This window comes from Diadema antillarum, unplaced genomic scaffold (genome assembly GCF_040938485.1).
Source record: "Diadema antillarum isolate AM-2024a unplaced genomic scaffold, OU_Dant_1.0 seq00001042_RagTag, whole genome shotgun sequence".
NCBI classification, from domain to species: domain Eukaryota; kingdom Metazoa; phylum Echinodermata; class Echinoidea; order Diadematoida; family Diadematidae; genus Diadema; species Diadema antillarum.
In genome coordinates this window covers 908,894-929,862 of record NW_027271873.1, presented here as the reverse complement: position 1 = coordinate 929,862, position 20,969 = coordinate 908,894, and the positions used below count along the sequence as shown (strand labels likewise).

The 20,969-nt window shown below is 39.1% G+C and overlaps 1 protein-coding gene across 1 annotated transcript in view; it reads left to right on the top strand.

Annotated features, from left to right (window-relative positions):
• The first annotated feature begins 13,438 nt into the window (after nt 1-13,438).
• The window catches only part of LOC139743033 (uncharacterized), a 32,182-nt gene continuing 24,651 nt past the window's right edge, over nt 13,439-20,969 (top strand). The window contains exons 1-2 of the mRNA XM_071653542.1: nt 13,439-13,713; nt 15,286-15,481. Coding sequence (XP_071509643.1) covers nt 13,447-13,713; nt 15,286-15,481 — 463 coding nt within the window. The 5' untranslated portion in view covers nt 13,439-13,446. The remainder of the gene's footprint in view (nt 13,714-15,285; nt 15,482-20,969) is intronic.

Genomic DNA, 20,969 nt, shown 5'->3' with positions numbered 1-20,969 from the left:
ATGGCTTGATTCCTCGATAAAAGACACAGAGATATTCCCTTGTTCTTACAAAGTTTTTCGTAAGGATAGGAACCGTCATGGTGGAGGAGTGCTGATTGCAGTAAAGTCAACATTTGATTGCACAGAAGTCTTCGAACTTCAGGAGGACTGTGAGATGATCTGGGTTCGCATGAAACTTCAAGGCAGGAGATCTCTGTATGTATGTGCATACTACAGGCCAGAGGTTACCGACGAAGTTAGCCTGAAGCTCTTTGAAGCCTCTCTGACAAGAGCCACCTCCATTCAGAACGCACAACTCATCGTGGCGGGTGATTTGAATTTTCCATCCTGGAACTGGAAAGAGATGAAAATGAAATCAAATCCAACATGCCCAAAACTCCATAACAACTTCATTGACATGTTGAGTGATCTGGGTATGGAGCAACTGGTTGAAGAACCAACTCGCCAGCACAATACACTGGACTTAGTCATTACCAACACCCCTCACATTGTCCCGCGTGTGGAAGTAATCCCTGGACTTTCCGACCACGATGCCGTTTTCTGTGAAATTAACATCCACTCACAGAAGAAGAAACAACCACCACGGCTCATACCACTCTACAAGAATGCTGACTGGGAAGGCCTTAAACATGATATGAATGATCTGCTGTCTAACATCGAAACCGTGAAAGATGACGCCACAACAGATGAGTTATGGACCTCTTTCAAAGACACCCTCCATGCCTCAGTCAAGAAACATATTCCTCACAAGCCAGCCCGAGCTAAAGAGACCAAGCCATGGATTGGCCCAGCCCTGCGCCGACTCATTAAGAAAAGAGATCGGATGTACAAGAAGATGCGAAAGCGGGGGCGTCAAGAATATGAGCAAGCATACAAACAACTCCGCAGGGAAGCCCAGCGCCAACTCAGAAGATCCTACTGGGCCTACCTCAATGACATGTTTGAAGTGACTGACCCAAGCTCTAACAAACTAGCCAACCCAAAACGCTTCTGGACATACATGAAACATCAGAAGTCGTCCAACATTGGTGTAGCTCCTCTCAAAGCTGGAGGACGACTGGTCTCAGATCCTAAGGAACAGGCTAACATCCTAAATCAGCAATTCAAGACAGCGTTCAGCGAAGGAAGGAAGTACACAAAACAGGAATTCATACACAAATGTCAGATGCCTGCTAAGGACTTTCCTGTCCTGGGCACTATCCACATTTCAGTTGAAGGTGTCAAGAAACTACTCCACAATCTACAGCCAGGAAAGTCACCTGGCCCGGATGGTATCAGTCCTAGAGTACTGAAAGAACTGGCCGACGATATTGCACGGGCCATCCTCACTATCATCTACCAGTCCTCCATCAACACCAGCAAAGTCCCAACCGACTGGAAAGAGGCCAATGTGACACCAGTCTTTAAAAAGGGTGAGCAGTATGATCCTTCCAACTATAGACCTATTTCCTTGACTAGTGTTTGCTGCAAAGTTCTAGAGCACATCTTGACCAGCACCATAATGGACCACCTCGAACACCACCACATCCTGTGTCCTCAGCAGCATGGTTTTAGACGGAGGAGGTCCTGTGAGACACAACTCCTTGAGTTTGCCCATGAGCTATTCAACAACATGGCTGGGGGCAAGCAGACCGATATCCTAATATTGGACTTCGCCAAAGCCTTCGATCATGTCAACCACTCCCTGCTCGCCCATAAGCTTCATTACTATGGGATTCAAGGACCCATTGCTCTCTGGATCTCAGATTTCCTTGAAGGCAGATGACAGGCAGTCGTGATCAATGGTACAAGATCGAAATTTGTAGACGTTCAATCAGGAGTCCCCCAAGGCAGTGTACTGGGTCCATGCCTGTTCTTGGTGTACATTAACGACATGCCCGACCTGCTTACCTCATCTGTCAGACTGTTTGCAGACGACACAGCAGTTTATGACATGATCACCTCGCCCGAGGATCAGACCCAACTACAGCACAACCTAGATCAGCTCGTGGTGTGGGAGAAAAGATGGGATATGCTTTTCCACCCAGGGAAATGTGTTGTTCTCCCTGTCACCCGAAGGAAGCGTCTTATTTACCCAGAGTACCATCTCCATGAGTATAAGCTTGAGGTTACTAAGAGTGTGAAATACCTGGGAGTCACACTCAGCTCTGATCTCAGCTGGACCGAACACATCTCCAATGTGTGCGTCAAAGCCAATAAGACCCTAGGATTCATGAGACGTAACCTGAAAATCTCTTCGCGGAGGATCAAGGAGACGGCATACAAGTCCTACATACGGCCAACAATGGAATACGCCACCACTATATGGGATCCCCATGCACAGCAGGCTATAAAAATGCTAGAAGCCGTACAGCGACGTGCAGCTCGTTTCGTCATGAGGCGCTATCACAACACCTCAAGCGTATCGACCATGCTGGAAGAGCTGCAGTGGCCCTCCCTCGAAAACAGACGACAAACTGCCCGCTTGTCTATGCTGTACAAGATCCAGCATAACCTTGCCTGCGTGGACAACATAAAGACTCAACTACACCCACTCACATCTAGACAAAGAAGGGGACACAATCAACAGCTGGTCATCCCACAGTGCAGAACACAGTACCATCAGAATTCATTCCTGCCACGCACAATTAAGCAGTGGAACAGCCTTCCTCAGGAAGCCATCGAGGCCAACACCATCGACACCTTTGTGTCCTGGGCCTCGAGACAGGAGTAATCCGAACATCAAATTCTTTATTAATTTATTACTTATTATTCTGTATTATGAACTTTTAGAACTTTTATTACTTCTTGGGATTATCTATTATTCAACGAAACAAATAAAACAAAATCTACTGCACCGTGCAATACCGGCCTACCTATTATAGTGACAGAATAATCAGCATGTTGATTGCGGTCACTACCAGGAAGAAGAAGAAGAAGAAGAAGAACTCTCTCTTCCACCTCCCTGGTAAGATTAAGAATTAAGACCACTCTTTGCACAGTCCCATACATTCACTTTCAATGCGTGAACTGGCAGTGGCAGGCGAAGAATACAATGTAAATTTACTTGCGGGTATTTGCCACAATTCCATAAAATTCAATTTCTCCGCCACTCTATAAACTCGTTCAGAAGATCATGAAGACGAAGATGGTAACCTACCGGCTATTCCACCACTTACCACTGCTTACATATGATGGTTGTACCCCGGTATAAAGTCGTTAGTTCTCCATGATGAGCGGTGGTGTGTGAGCCAAAGACAGAGTGCGATTCATTATCAAAACAAACTGCTGATGTGTGTATACGTGTGTGTGTAGTGCGAGCGTGCGCGCGTGTATTGACGTTTTTTTACTGAGGCATGCAGTAGTATAGTCGTAGCGAAAAGAACTCGGTCGGTATGCAGGCTCACCTCCTCACCGAAAGATCGGTCTGTATCTGGTCGTCCGCGGAGAATGATAGACTGCGTCTGGCTTCACGGAGTCCGGAGGAGAGCGACAACGTCAAAAAAAGAAAAGAAAAGAAAGATACAATATTAATAAATAAATAAATAAATGAATACAAGACTCCTCCGGACAGACGGATCTTTCTGTCTAACCTCATCCCAGGTACGAATTGTCCACTTCCGGTATCCAGGTAGCGTACGTCGCATCCAGGTACGTGTAGTGTACCACCCTTTTCTCTTTGAATAAGTACAGTGCTCCAACCGACACTGCATGATGATGACGATCGAATTCTCAAGTGCTGTTAATAATTTGTTTTTCATTAATTCAGTGTCAAACTATATTATGTCTTGCGACATTTTGAAGATATCTTTCAGAAATTATTTTGCACAATATACGTATACCTTTACGGTTCTTTAGTAGGGCCTAAATGCTTTGAAAGAGATAAAGTTGGATAAGGTCGGTCATTGACCATCGATAAAATAATGTTTCATACATTGGTTAGAATAATATCCGAAAATGATATGATAATCATATAGTTATCTGGTTCAAGTAATTATCACGCCCAAGGCAAGACATATAGGGCCTATGCGTTTTAAAATAGATCCCGAGATAGAAAAAAAGTAAGTTTTTTGTTACATCTATGTAACAATCTTTAATTTATACTGTCATGATGAGATGGCCACAAAATGTAATTGCCGTTAGGGTTAGTAGACTTTTTTTAAAGTTACTTTCATTTTGCATGACTCACCAGAAATTGTTCCGCATGAGTCCCAGTAAACCCGGTATTTGCTCCGTATACAGCTTAATCAAACATCATAGCAATATATAGGTTGCATCATCCATTTCTGCTCCCACACTTGTAAAGAAAGTATAGGCCTATTTATACAACGAAGGCATGGTGGCAGTATTACGGTGGGTTTTAAACTTGTTGTTGTTGCTGCTGCTATATTGTTCATCATTCGCGGGGAGAAAAAAAATAATGACAGGCGAGGGGAGAAAAAGAAACGCCGTGCAGCAAATCGTCTTTGACACCAGCTCTAGTAATCATCAATAGTATCGCTAATCAAATACATGTAAATCATTGCGTCATTTGCCAAGTAGCGCGATCACTGTCATTAGTTTTCATCAGTAGTATTGTTAATTTCATGTATTTTTCTTCGTTACTATATACATTGTATAGGTATTGTGCTATTTTGTGTATGAAGGGTTTGTTTGCAAAAACCGATAAGTCCATTTTTGAAGATTTTGAAGTACGGTGCGTAATACCTTTTAAATGATATATTGGTCACTACATATAAAGGTATATTTTTGAAGTTATGGTCAAAAGAAGCAAAAATGTTCTTATTATTCTCTATATTTTTCTTGACCTTTAATCGCAAATATCTCCATTTGGCAAAATGGACTTATCGGTTTTTGCAAAAAAACTCTTCGCAAGTAAATGTTTTGCGTTGTTGGAAATGAAAGAAATGAAATGAAATGAAATTATTCGAGACCAGCACACATATCACAAACTACCAACACTGCACTGGACGAACGATTTTGTATACTTCAAAATGTAATGTGAGAGGATGACATGACGTCAAATGACAGAAATTGTACCAAAAGATGTATAAAAAAAAGGATATAACACACAGGGAAACAACATGAATGGACGTCAGTCTTAGCCAACCAGGCAATACTTGGGTCCTCAGACATGCCTTTTAGGGAACCCGGCTCGACCGACAAGCAATAAAGAAAAAATTGATGATACTGATGATGATGATGATGGTGATAATGATAATAATGATAATAATAATAATAATAATAATAATAATAATAATAATAATAATAATAATGATAATAATAATAATAATAATAATAATAATAATAATAATGATAATAATAATAATAATAATAATAATAGTAGTAGTAGTAGTAGTAGTAATAATAATAATAATAATAATAATAATGATAATAATAATAACAATAATAATAACAATAATAACAACAACATTGAAACTGTTTATCACTAGGCCTGCATTTTGTAGGGCCTATACTATTAAAGTTATTTTTTTTTTGGGACGAATGCTTAACCCCAGCCTCCTTTCTTTCTTTCTTTCTTTCTTTTTAAACTCTGGATCGCTGTTAACACCAGTATCGTGCCCTTGGCCTGAATATATGTATTGAAGCAATATAACTAAATCATATAATTTTCTTATCCTACAATTAATGAAACATGAATGAAGCGATGATTACTGATACAACTGTACTTCAATTTCGTCATCTTCCAAGCACTGATTAGGAAAGAAACATAAAAAATGTGCAAAGTAATTTCTGAATGATACTTCAATGTTGCCAGTTTAACACAAAATTCATAGAAAGTGAACATCATTCAACAGCGCTTGAGAATTCAACTGAGAATTTGATCTTCGCCAGAGTCAGCGAAGCACTAAAGTCATGCCAGGGGAGCAAATGCCATATTATCTTCGAAGAAAATGGTCGGCAGAGCAATATGGTATTGTCTGCGGAGTATATTAAATGTCTGAGTCAGCATAGCAAATAAATGTCGGCGGAACAATATTGTCGGCGGAGCAATCTTGTCGACGGGTGTCGGTTATTTTCGGAGCAAATGTCGGCGGAACAATAACGTATTGTCAGCCGAGTAATTCTGTCGGCGGAGCAAAAAAAAAAAGAAAAAGAAAAAAGTCGTATTTTCGGAGCAAAATGTCGGCGGGGAAATTATTGCCGGCGGAGCAACTGTCGGCTGAGCAACTATTGGCGGAGCACATGTCGGAGTATTATAGCAATATTGTCCGTGGAGCAAAATATTAATGCGCCGAGCATTTGTCGCGGAGCATCACCCTCTATTTTCGGAGCAATATTGTTCGCAGAGCATTTGTTGGCGGAGCATGGAATCAACTCAATTTCATGACTATTGTATCTTGCTGTCCATATTATCACCAATGTTGACATAATAATGCGATAATGCTATACAGTCGGTAAACTTCACACCAAGTTTACGCCAGTTATGCCAGAAAACATCATTTCAGTGATTTACATACAGAATTAAAAGAACATCAAATTTATTTTTTTAATCACGATACCCTATAACAATCTACTTAGGTCATCATGATTTGTGGTGAATTGAGCCTTCGCAAGGCAGATAAAGTCAACTGTGCCTATAATAAACCCATAACACCAAATTTCTTTGCAAATCTTGGTCAAAATAATGGATGCTGAAATTGTTCTATGTATTCTTTCTGAAAATTGAAATGAATTATGCTTTTCATCAAAATACACATGCCAAGAAACCATTCAAATTTTTGAATATTAATTGCTTTTGACAAGCATAGTATTCATATTCATATAGATTGCAAGGTGTTAGACGAGTTTGTGTAGAATCAGTTAACGTTTATGTCAGACAGGCAAATTACATCAAATTCAACTGAGTATGATAGGTCCTACACATATCAATACCAGCATTTTATAGAAAAACAATGAACATTTTAAAGCAGCAATAAAAAGATAAGGAAGATGGGCTTTGTAATAGAGGAGTTGAGAGATCACATGCGGGATGATGATTATTCAATGGTTAGTTAATCCGTAGTTCGTTATTCAGAAACAAACCAATTCCGTGTACCTAGATGTTCGTTAATCCGAAAATTAAAAGCGGTCTGGTAATCCGAACATTGTGGCCTTGTTCCAAAGGTGCGATAATCAGAAAATGAAATAATGGTTGTTATTCCGAAGGTTCGACCGTCCAAAAATGAAATGAGGTCCGTAAATCCGAAATTGAAGAAGAAAGAAAAGAAAAGAAAAGAGGTGCACACTTATACCAACGAAGTAAGTGGTACTAAAATAGAAATAGAAAAAAAAAATATATATATATATATTGCTTGTTAGCTCATGAAACCCGGAAGTGGGCCCCCACACTTTTGAAAACACTGCGCCGGCCCTGTAATGAACTGTAATCCACGTGCCAAGGGACAGCGAAGGGAATATCCAAAGGGTGATGATGTCCACAGCTGTCACGCGGTGCGATTAGTCTTTATCTAGAACAATGTACCGTTATCATATCTAAACTTCCTAATAAAAGGGATTATCTATACTGTTTTTATACCACCCTCTCAACAAATACATCAGTTTAAAACAAAAATCATTCTGTTCATTTACAACATTATCAATTATAATGTATTGTAGTGTACTGGTACATTGTTTTTGCATAATCTTTCATTGTTGGATGGAAATAAAGCGACATTGGCGTGGTATTAGCGTTTTCACCGTAGCGTTTTCACCGGAAATGATAAATAATTGAAAAATACGGTGAAATTCACGATGAATTGCTTTTTAGTTGTTGTTGTTTTTAGATAAAGGGATATACACTGTACACTGTATTATAAGCTTTGGATATTCCCTTCGCCGTCTTGAATATTAGGCTAAGCGCTGTGGACATCATAATCCTTGGATATTCCCTTCGCTGCCTTGAATAAAGACTAAACGCACGTATAAACGCATGTATAAACGTAACCTTAATTTTCTTCTTCAGTCAAAAATATTTACTGATTCTCAATTTGGATTTCGCAAAAAACATAGTACAACTCACGCATTACTCAAGTTTATTGATAAGATAGCTCATGCTATAGATGATGTATCTCATACTGTTGGTGTTTTTCTTCATTTTTCAAAGGCGTTTGATACAATAGATCATGACATTTTACTTTATAAATTAAATCATTACGGAATTCGGGGTAAGGCGCTAGAATGGTTTTCTGATTATCTGACAAATAGAAAACAATTTGTAAGTATCCACGGTCACGATTCCCAACCTAAGTTAATTTCTTGCGGGGTTCCTCAGGGTTCCCTGTTAGGTCCACTTCTTTTTATTTTGTATATCAACGATATTCAGAACTCATCTAAGATCCTTTCCTTCGTTTGTTTTGCCGACGATACAAATTTGTTCTTTTCTCATCCAAATCCTGATGAGCTTATAAACATAATAAATGAAGAACTTGTTTCTGTTCAATCTTGGATTTTTGCAAACAAACTTTCCTTAAACATTGAAAAAACTCATTATATTTTGTTTAGTAATTCCCCACCTGTACTACCTATTTCTGTCAACATCAACAACATTGATTTGTCACAGGTCAACAGTACAAAATGTTTGGGTCTTTACATTGATAGTGATTTATCTTGGAGAACCCATGTTGGTTATGTAAGTAGAATTATTGCTAGAAATACAGGGGTTCTAAACAAACTTAGTTATTATTTTCCATGTAATATTCTACAGAGTATATATTCAACTTTGATATCTCCCTATCTTAATTATGGGATTCTGGCGTGGGGAAATGCTTCTAAAAATCTTATCGATTTGTTATTTATTGTGCAAAAAAGCGCTATTAGAATTGTAAACCACGCTGGATATTTATCGCATACGAATGAACTTTTTATGAGCAATAAAATTTTGAAAATTCCTGAGTTATTTTCTTACAACGTTTGCCTGTTTATGTTTCAATTCTCAACTGGCCAATTACCAGATGCATTTTCCAAAATGTTCACAAGAAACTATATACAGTTCATGATTATCCAACCCGCCAACGTTATGCGTATCACCTTCCACGTACCCGAACAATTTTTGCGAAAAAAAAAAAAAACTATCATGTTCACTGGACCTAAGTACTGGAATGAACTCCCTATGGAACTTACAAGCTGGTTAACGAAAATTAAAACAATATCTTTTGAGCAGCTACGGCATGTATATTGCATAGTACTTGTTGCTCAGTATTTCCTCCCTTGTCTATCTTATTTATCTTCTAGTAGTAGTCCGACGGGATCCTGCAACCATGTACATTATTATTCTTCGATCAGTCTGCCTGTTGCGCTCTCTAAGTTTTTATTGTTACGCTCGATTGTTGGAATTCTTGCGCGTGGCAGCTGTCTGTTACCATGGTCACACGGCCTGCATGGTTTCTATAGGACCCCGCTGGAATTTGACACCTTGTCCTGAGCTCCATTGTCCTTGTGTGTATATTTTATATTCACGACAAAATTCTTTTAGCCCACCTTCCATTTATGTATTTATGCCAAACTGTTACGTCATCATCTATACCTCCACACCCACTTAAATCCTTACAATCTCAGTCATTGTTCTCTCAATGTCCTTATTTGTAGTAGGTTATAGTTGCAACATGTGACCTTTCAGTGTTTTATTCTGTATTTTATATAGCAACATTTGATTTGATCTTGTTCGTTTTAATCGGATCCCCCAATTATAGTATGGTCTAAAAATATCTGTACTTATGCTTCCCCTAATCTGATTTTACCACGGGACCTGCGGCTCTATACAAGCTTGCTTTTACGCAGGCCCCATCATATTTTTCGCATTATGATCTCAGTTTAACGCATGTATACAGACCTTGTGTATACCAAGACAAACTTTTGAACATTCCGATGAAGTTCTATTTTGAATTATGTTCTGTATAGATTTACTTTATATTGTGATATATGTGAGAAATATGAAAATAAATTGAAATGAAATGAAATGAAATATACGGTCGATTCATCTCGGCTCTGCTTCGCCACGTTAAAGGGATGGTACAGTATTGGTGGAGATGAGAATTGGGCTTTTACATTAACTTTTTGCGAGATACCAAGAAAACACTTATGATAGATAGTACACAGCATACCATTTTAAGAGGAATTCAAAGTTTGTTTGATGAAAATCGGGTTTGGAATGACTGAAACATCCAAAAACAAAGTAAAACAAAGCGATTGTAAGTGTAGGTCCCACACTTTATTAGAATCGCTCTTTTTGGATATCTCAGTCATTTCAAAAACAATTTTCATCTCATAGAATTACATGCTCTTTCATATTTAATGAGAGGTTTCTCATTATCTCACCAAAAATGTTAGAAACCTGAAATTAGGTCTCAACCAAAACTATATGATCCCAATACATAGAGCACCTCTCGTGTTTTTGTCTTTTCAACTCACCTTTCACCTGTTGCGAAACATACCCATCGCCGAGCAAAGTACATGTATTGTACATGTAGCTAGATGTGACCATTCAAGTTACACATTTTGATAGTCTGTTTTTCATACAGTGTTTGCCAGTTTTAGTCCCTTGAATTCCACAAACTTGCGCCCAACGCATTTTGTGCTGGTTGGTTTTCCTTTGCCTGAGGCAGAGGAGGATCAGCCAATTACAATTACAATCTTTACATGAAAATCAGTGCAGTCGCTCAGTTCACCTTGTTAAACCGATAGTCTGGAAGCCAGACTAACCCATCGCACTCGTGACTGTGTGGACTACTACATGATGTATATCCACAATTACAAACGGACCGCTGAGGCGTTGTGTTGTCTACCGTTGGTGTGTAGTCTGCTCAAGGAGGTGGGAAGAGACTGGTCTGCTGAAGAACCATTCGAGGACTGCGGGACTGCTCGTCTCAATACTCTGGTATCACCGGTATAAACGTGTTCAATTTTGACGAAAACACCGATTCACAGTACCCAGCAGCACTTTCATCATTGAGTCGAGCATCCGAGTGAGTCTTTTGCTCATATAACAAGTGATCATTTCCAGTGGTAGACAAAAATTATCGTCTGCCGGAGGAGGAGTTTCATAACCTTTTGTTGTGACTGTTCTCCTCATATCATTCGGAGACATTACCATTCCGTGAAGCCAGACGTGTTCTCCTCGGAACATGTAACCAGAGAGGTGAAACGTCCACCTCCTCCTCCGGCCTCCCTGGACCCTGATATAACATCCCCTACGATAGAGATTAATCTTTCGGTGCATGCTCCTTTATTATCTACTGTATATCGCCATTGTTGTGTGGAGTTTTGCTGCATCACTCACTACTTGGCACGAACTGGACTAGTTTTTAGACCATATAGCCATTATCATTAAAACGCAGAAGGACGTCGACTACTGACTCTTATTCGGTGTGGCAATGATGTGATCACGGCTTATAGTGAACTAGACCTAGTGGTTAGCAGTAGAGATATAATATATACCAGGGATGTGCCTCCCTGGACCCTGTTTATACTAGAAGCTCCTTGTATAATTGTATAGGCCTATGCACCACATTACACATTGTCAATCATGCGCTATAAATTGTGTTATTTAAGGCTGTCAAAAGGCAATCTGAGTCTAAGACTCGAAATTCTTAGGTTAGTGTACTCTTGAGTAGGCATATTTGTATTGGGCCTATTATGTACATCGTTTGATTCTCTCTCTCTCTCTCTCTCTCTAAAATATATGCACATATATATGGTTGTTATTGTTTTTGGGGGGTTTTTTTTCAGACTATGAGAAAATCTTGTATTTCCGTGAAGGGAGCGCCCCCCCCCCCCACACACACACCCACACACTTTTTTGCACCATTTATACATAGGAATACATAGCCTCATAGGGGTATGTGTCATGTTAACTACCACTAGCTTTGCTCCCCCCCCCCCACTTTTTACCCCAAAATTTAAGTGACACCTGAAAAAAAAAAAGATAGAATATGGTTACGCTTTTGCCAATTGTAAGTTGTACCACATTGAAGTGGGAGCTTCATTGGGTAAGCCCATTTTTTGTGTGTGTGTATGCTGGAGACCTTTTTTCTTTATGCTTTTTTTTTTTGTTGGGGTTTTGCATGTTAGCTGATGAAACCTGAAAGTGGCAGCATAAGTTGCACTGAAGGCCTTTTTTATTTTTATTTTTTTGTTTTTGCTCTTAGCTGAAGAAACCTGAAAGTGGCAGCAGAAATATAAATTGCCCCCCCCCCCCACTTTAACTCTTTATGTGCCATGGTGTAAACCCCCTGTGTGCCACATTAATCTTAGAATGCAGTGCAGTCATGTTTTGGGGAAACATTCTGCTTTTCAAGTTTATGTAAGTTCAATAGATTTTCGTAACTCTGGACATGTAATGGGCAAAGTGGTAATGAAAATTCCAAGCTTTACTTTGATGTAAATTGTGTGACACATCTATGATCGCTTTTCTTTTAGATGACCACTTACTACATTATTGTAGAGTCATGACTTTTGCACAAAAAACAGTGCCTGAAACTTTAAAAACTTTATCCCAAATCCAGTAGAGAACACCGCTCGATAGCCACTCACCACATAAAATGCAAGCAACATGTGACAGGAATGGATTCGCGAGAAACACTTTATTTGTACCGCCTCATTTGGCTCTTTATCATTCGGTTTGGGCGGCTTTGTGCATTTGAGCAGAATATGCGAAGTTGGCACGCCGTCGACTGAGTCAGGCGCGCGAACGTGGCACATAAAGAGTTAAAAGTGTGGCGCCTGGGCATGTTTCGTGCAAACAGTTGCTTGTTTTCTCTCCTAAAGCAGATAGCTTAAAGCTGGAGCAGAGAGTTGAATGTTGTCTGTTCCTACTGAGTAGGTACAGACCTACAATAGTGACATATCAATGCACAGAATTCAGTCTGCATGATTGTTTTGCTAGAGATCAACAGACAAGCCCTTAAATAGCTTTCTGCTTATTTATTAGATAGGGATGGGGATAATTTTTACTATTTAGCCTTACTATGATGAGTGGTATGCATAAGTTTTAAAAGTGGTAATCAAATGACATGTTACAATTTGTGCCCTGGAAAAAGTGTGTAGAAAAGTAATTGTCATTCAGACTAGAGCTTTGATTGTTCATCATTGATATTACAGGAGTTCATATGATATATAGTAAAGTTTACTGGTGACTGTATGTGTTCATACTTGTATTCAAGCCCAAAGATTTATGCACATTGTTCCTCTCAAAAAAAAGCAACAACAGCAACCAAAAGAAACCAGTACAAAAATTTCTCTTAACATAATTAAGACAAGATTGTTAAGCAAACAAGATGGAATTCAATTGAAGACAAAGAAAATAATTAAAATGAAGATTAATTTTCTGATTGTTCACTGCACTGTGTAATGTTCATAAAATGCAAATGCCAAGTCTGACAAAATGTTGTAACATTTGTGCATTAATTTTGAATATTTTTTTGTTGTCTATTCATCGATCTGTGCATGTTTATAGGCAGTGGTCAGAAAATGATGCCATCTGTCAGTACCGGAAGGCTGCTGTGCCGATCTGCTGCGGCAGTCCTGCGTGATGAGCGGGCCCTTTGCTTCAAGCCATTGGTTGCATCGGCCTCTGCAAACTTGCACACCTCCAACTGTAACTTGGAGTCGAGTCCCCCAGAGCTACCAGATTTCAATACATCTGTTAATATTCACGAGCACCAACTGAAGAGACCAGTTGGACCCCCTCGTCAGCGCCCAAAACCTAAGGAACGCGTACATGTTCCCAGCAAAAGAGTGAGTATATATTCATATTTTGAATGTTGACTGACATGGGGAGGAGATAATATCACAGATTAGAATTTGCACAGGCCACTTTCACTATTATGTAGAATGTGTCCATGGTGATATTATGTTATGTTATTATGATGTAGTATAATTGTTATAATTTTTGCTAAATATTATTGGTAGTCAGCTAATTGCACTAGTGTCAAACTTTTTGTTATAAATTCTGTTCTCTCATGGGGAACATTATAATTGTGGAGAAATGGCTAACAAACAAATAAAACTAGTTAAAAGACAACTGAATGAAGATTGAAAATAAAATTAGTGATTTTCTGCAAGTGTATGGAAAGCCAATTTAGGTTTTTGTGACCAGTTGAAGATGATTATGTTTGGGGGCTACTTTGAACAAAGTATTATTGTGACACTGATTTGGTTGCCTTTGTATTATTATTATTATTATCATTATTATTAATGGTATCTTTATTCAACAAATCATTGATGGCAGCCAGAGGCTGAATTACAAATGATTTTACAGAAGCAAAAAATATTCATACACAGTATTACATAAATATACAAATGTAAAATTACAAAATCAAAATAACACGCAGGCTCACACAAAACAAGAACAATTCAAACAAAAAAGAAAACTCTCAGGCACTGCATACACAAAAAAATAATGAAAGTTTGAATTGACGTGGATCGCTGACCCTAAAGTTTCCAAGACAATCACTGCCAATCAGTACATAAATATTCATTAAGTTGTCAGGTAATTTTAGTAATGGTGCAATCCCATCATCTTCCTTGTAAATTTCTTAAAGACTTGTTGTTTTCTTTTTGATTATGGATTTACCATGTCATTACTGGATAGGGCAAGGTTGAACAAGCTGTCTTGTTACTGCATGGGAATTTGTTTGCTCTCAGATTGTGCTTAAAAACTGAATATATTATGCAAAGTCTTAAAACATATGAAACCCTCATTGTGTTCAATCTGAATTCTGTGACAGTCATTATGCAGTGTGATGTCTGTGCTGATGATTAAAAGAGGGGAAGAAAGTACAGAATAAAAAAGATGATAAAGAGGGTATAAACAAGGGTTCAGATGCATATTCAGAAGCAGTAGATGACAGGCTTGAATTCCACAGGTTTTGTTTTTTCCGACATGTTTGTTAGAATTGTTAATCAGCAGCAGTTAAGATCTTAAAGGCATTTTGATGACAATTTCTTTATGTACAAGGGGTCAAAGGCAGTGGCGGATCCAGGAGGGGGTGCACTTGGTACACACCCCCTTTAATTTTGTTTTTTGTGTTAAATAAAAGAAATAAACTGAAAAAATTGAAGGAGGAAAGTGTTTGTTTTTTTTATTTTGCTTGCCAGCCAATTAACCCCAGAAATATGAGAAATTTTCTGGTAAGGCCTTTTTTTTTGTTAGCAGAATTTAAACCCGGAAGTGACACCAAAAACTGCTTTGCAACCCCCCCTTTACGGAATTCCTGGATCTGCCCATGCAAATGTCACATTTTGCACCCCCTTCTTCTGGTAGGAGTCACTCAAATATCACACTTTGCACCCCCCTTCTTCCGGTAGGAGTCCCTCATCCCAAAGACGCTTGAAGAGATGGAAAGCAATGAGGAGTTTCAGATCACGGCCGAGAAGCTGAGGAGGATGGGGCAAGCCAAGCTGACCCGGGAGGAACGGAAGAAGAGGCAGAGGGCACTCGACCACCTCGGTGTGCCGAACTTCCGCGACTTCCTCAAGACGTACCACCACAAGGAGACGGGAGGTAAGTTAAATGTGTGAAAGAAAAGTTTTGCCATTTGATTTTTCATGCCTGGCCGATTTTAGTGGGCTTTTTTGTTATTTTTATTATGGGCATGAGAGCATAATTAACTAGAGAGGGGCCGTCAAAGGCGGCAGACCCACGCCTAAGTACAAAGTCGGGGTAAACATAATGTGCATTCGGTCATCTACCAGAATTCGGCCACTTAATTGCCAGTGTGCTTTATCACCAGCCAGTGAGTTCTACCAAAGATCGTACACTGAAGTGTACGATCTTTGGTTCTACAGTCACATCACACGCAAATCACATAATTACACATACGGTATTAACACTCATTCACATACAGGAAAGTCCTTAAGTCTCCTCCAAAAATCCATCGAAAATCCCAAATTCCACCGTCAAAAGTGCAGAATCGGAACTTTTCCAAGCGCGCGCGAATTAAGTCCAGTTTTAAGAGTATTGTCTACGCGACGGGTCGCGGAAAAAAGCGCTAAAAATCGAGAAATACGCTGTTTTCTTGCGGGATATTTTGATTATAGCAAGCCGAGAGTGTGATGATATCAAAGGTCGTATGAGTGTACGATCTTTGATGGTATCCACAAAAGCAAAAAAGAAAAACAAAATTTACGTACCCCCTAGGCAATTACCCCTATGATTAGTGTCTACGGGAATTATTCAATGCAAGGGTTGAATGCAAATGTCTACTGCACCAGTATTCGGCCACCAACGAGCGCCGCAACGTCCCCGGTGCAATTTTGCACCAACAGTGTAGAGCGCGATGCATTTTCAGCGGCCTTGCACACGCATTGACATTGAGCACGCATATCATGCAGTGTGACTGCGACCGAGCAAAATGCTCCTCCAACGAAAAAAACAATCAATGTTAATTTGAAAAATCATCAAATATCAAAGGTCGTATGAGCGTACGATCTTTGATGGTATCCACAAAAGCAAAAAAGAAAAACAAAATTTACGTACCCCCTAGGCAATTACCCCTATGATTAGTGTCTACGGGAATTATTCAATGCAAGGGTTGAATGCAAATGTCTACTGCACCAGTATTCGGCCACCAACGAGCGCCGCAACGTCCCCGGTGCAATTTTGCACCAACAGTGTAGAGCGCGATGCATTTTCAGCGGCCTTGCACACGCATTGACATTGAGCACGCATATCATGCAGTGTGACTGCGACCGAGCAAAATGCTCCTCCAACGAAAAAAACAATCAATGTTAATTTGAAAAATCATCAAAATACGGGCCAGCTTGTGATGACGGAGAACGAACTTTCATAAATCTAGAAGGACATAGTCCCTCAAATAGGCCTAAACGTAAATTTCGGAATTCTTACGAACATTTGAGCAGCGAAGTCGGATCGTTGGGGAGTTTATGTCTTCGTATGGTAGCGGAAAATCGCAAAGTGAAAAACGGGAAATTTTCGGAATGGTCACTATACCATGGGGTCAAAACTTCAAGGTCACACAGAATTTGCAAGGGTCAACCGATTATCACCAAAATCTAATCGATTCTTTCCTGCCATTATCCAAACATTCCCTGAACATTTCGTGCAAATCCGTTTACCCGTTCTCTTGTTATCTTGTACACAAACAAACAAACAAACAAACAAACAAACAAACAAACAAACAAAAAAAAAAAAAAAAAAAACAAACAAACAAACAAACAAACAAACATACGGAACCCTTTACATAACCCCCTGCCGATTTTCATCGGCGTGGGTAACTAGAGAAGCACTCTGAGAGCGCAGACCTCCGCCAAGCATGCAGCCCATTTCCACCCTCACTGATCTTGTTCTTCCACAGAGATCAGTGATTTCCACCTATACGTACTGCATTGTGTGCTGAAAGCCGCCCGATATCCCAATAGAAGCCTTTATTGTTACGTCATAAACCCTCAGCTGCATCGCGCGCCTCACCCTAGCAGAAAGTAGAGCATGCACTTTAGTGCGCGCATGCAAACCTCAAATACGCGCAGCCTGAACTCCCAAGTTCATTGACCCTTCCTACCAAAATATCAAAAATCCTTCATAAATTCTTTTTTTTTCCTTAGTTTTTTTATTTAGAAAATGACCTCTGATATCTGAATGGAATAAGTAAGATTGGTAGGTTCACATATCTCAAATTGACACTTACAAAGAAACAGTTGTTTTGTTTTTGTTTTTTATGTATGCCTGTTAATGAAATTTGTATTTTTTATATTGTAAACTGACTGTTTTGAGTGCACCAGGTGGGTTGGGGAGGATGGCCTGAGGGCCTAAGTCATTTAGTTGGCTCTTTCCGGACCCGGGCTGCCCAACCTGGTGCCCCCTTACCACTCCAATGTACAATTTTCTGATTTCGAAAAATGTATTTGTGATTGAAAGCCGAATAAATAATAATAATAATAATAATAATAAATTCCCCCAAAATTCGCGGATCACTACCAAAAGTTAATCGTTTGTTACTCATGTCATTCTAAACCTTTCCTGCAAGTTTCATCTCAATCCGTCAACTGCTTTTTGAGTTATTTTGCACACGGACAAACGAACGAACGAACGAACGAACGAACGGACTACCTAACTAACAAACAAACCAACGGTAACGAAAATATAACCTCGCCCCTTGGCGGAGGTAATTACTGTGTGATGGGGAAAGTTTTCTGTTCCATTGATTTTTCACACTGGGCCAATTCAGTGGGCTTTATTTGTTCATCACTTTACGAATGAGAGCATTTCATATCTTGACAGGTGCATACTGGTACAGTGCATTGATTTTTCATGCTAGGCCAATTTAAAGTAGGTTTCATTTGTTTGTAATCTTGTGGATGAGAGCATTGTAAATCTTAATTTATGCATCTGCAGAATATTTATATGTTCTTACAGTCACACTTAAGTTTTGGAGAGGCAATATTTCTGAACATTTCTGCACTGGGAAATATTCCCATGTTTACAGTATTCATGTTCTATGCCACGCCCAATCTACATCTTGTTTATGTGACCCTGCATCACAAAACCACCAAAAAGTTGCCAGGCGTGGACTTTTAGTTATAAAAGAGCAAACTCTAAGTTTTAATGTACTTTCTTAACTTATCCAGATAGTGGGAAGTATGCATACTCTAGAAAAGTGTTTACAGAGAAAAAAAGACTGTGAAATTTAGGGTCTATTCAAGTGCTTGATCTCACCAAGTGATGTTCTGTGCAATCAATTGGACAAAAAAACAGGATGTGAATCTCAATAGCAACCACAATGATGCGATTATCAGATGAAGCTGAAAGTTTGCAAATTCTATTGACACATTGTAATCATGACTAGTACTAATTTGCAAAGCAGTAGCACTATCCTTTGAGTTGAAAGTGAAGAGTGTGTAAAAGTTTTTTTAAGAATTTAATGAAAAGGGGCCTCTGAGACCTACCTACTCAAACTATTTTACAAAAAGTTTTAAAAAAAACTCAACTTCCTGTTGGCTTTATGATCCGAAACTTCAGCAGTACATAGAATAAGAATTGCTCTTTGCAAAATATCTATGAAAAAATGAGAAAAGAGTGACTAGCTTGATCCATTTCATCTACATTGAGTCCTTGCAAAACATTTTGGGCATGAGACTTTTTGTTGGTTTTGTGATGCATGGTCACATGGTACTGCCTTAAGGAGTATCTGTCAACCAGTATCCTGATTGGTTCCCAGCACAGCAGACCAGGGTGCCTGAATGCTAATTCTCCAGCACTTTATTTATTATGTAACAGCAGTTGATGTCCAGCATTTGAAAGACTTCTAACTTTGAATGCAAAGGGATTTCCTTAACCAGAGGGGCCCTGAAATCCAAATACATGTTGATTTGTGTTGATTTATGATACCCTCAACATCACTTTTGCAGTGAAACAAATATCTAGGAACGTTCCATATATTTTTAATGATTTTTTCTTCTATTTTTCTTCAGATACACTTGGGAACGCCCACAAAAAATCCTTCCAAACCAATATTCTTCAGATGACCTCATCTGTCAATCATTGCTATAGTACTGAAATGTTTAACAAAAGACATTGGAATGCACCTTCCCCTCGACTCAGCATAACTGGCATGTTCCCTCGCCATGTTTTTTGTTCGTCACATTAATATCACAGAAACATGCAATTTGAGCCAAATTATCCCCTTTTTTTCAGTCAAAAAGGTTGAAAGGTCTGCATTTGAAATGGAATGTTGTTGACTTGATGCACTGATGCAGTAATTCACTACTAAAAGCCTAGGAAGGTGGGAGTTCAGAGTTTATTCTTATTTCAGATCTCTTTTACTCTGTCCCAAACCAACATTTTAGAATTCAGATATGTCTTGAAATGTTCACAGTTTAATGCACTTCAGATATTTCTTTTTTTTCTCATAACATTTCAGATTTGTTCATTTTTTTTTTGCAAATACTCTTACACCCCTGTGCTATGCATTGATTTGAAATAGAATGTTGTTGAATTTGAATGCACTGGTGCAGTAACTGTTCACTTAATGTTAAACCATGAAAGGGAAAGAGTTTTATAAAGCATGCCAGAGAAAGAGAGAGAGAGAGAGGGGGGGGGCGATGAGGAGGTAGGGGAGATATGGAGGGGTCTTCACCTAAAAAAAGGTCAAGCCATGTTTTGTAAATTGCCATGAGCCTTTACAATTTTGGACAATCTTGGTTGTGCCCTTCATGTTGCAGTGTATAAAGTAAATGAAGCTTGGGCATTGTACCGATTCTGCACAGTAAAGTAGTTTGCAATGTGTATGCCCCTAATCAATTGGCATTTATCAAAACATCTTTATTCTCCTTTTCTTCTTCTGTTGTTTAGTATATTTTGTAGGACAGTTTAATTCAGTTGTTTTACACCAGGTCAGCACTATTGTCATGGGCCATATCACAGAAAGGTTTGCAATATTATATGTATGTTGCATTGATTAGGACTTCCATAATAGCAATTCAACTACTATAGATATATATGTATACCTCTTTTGGGGGTTTATTATCACACAGCCATAGTATAGGAAAGTGCAATAACAATGCAAAGCAAATACTTGAAACTGCTTTATGAAATAGTACCTGAATATATGTGAAGATTTATTTCATTCCTCAAACTTCTCTCGATGATTTGCACTGGTGCTAATTCAGAGCAATAAATTCACAGCATTGGGGTTCTCAAGCCCTTTATTTAAGACAGAGGTCTGAAGTTACTGCACACCGCGATAAAAACTACAGTTACCATAGCAACAGCTAAGTTTCAGAGCTCTGTCAGCTGCATCCATGGAGCTGCAGTTACTGCATGTTGCCTCTGTCGTAAACTGTTTGATGGAACACAATCACGATTGTCACTTTTCATAAAGAATGACAATGACACATGGTTATCTAGATATGGGCTGGTCTTGATGTAATGTAAACTGGTTTGTGTTTACAACCCTTTATGTGCCTAGGCTCTCAGCTTAACCCTAACTTACCTGGGCTATTTAGCGAGCTTCAATTCCTGGGGGGGCCATTAT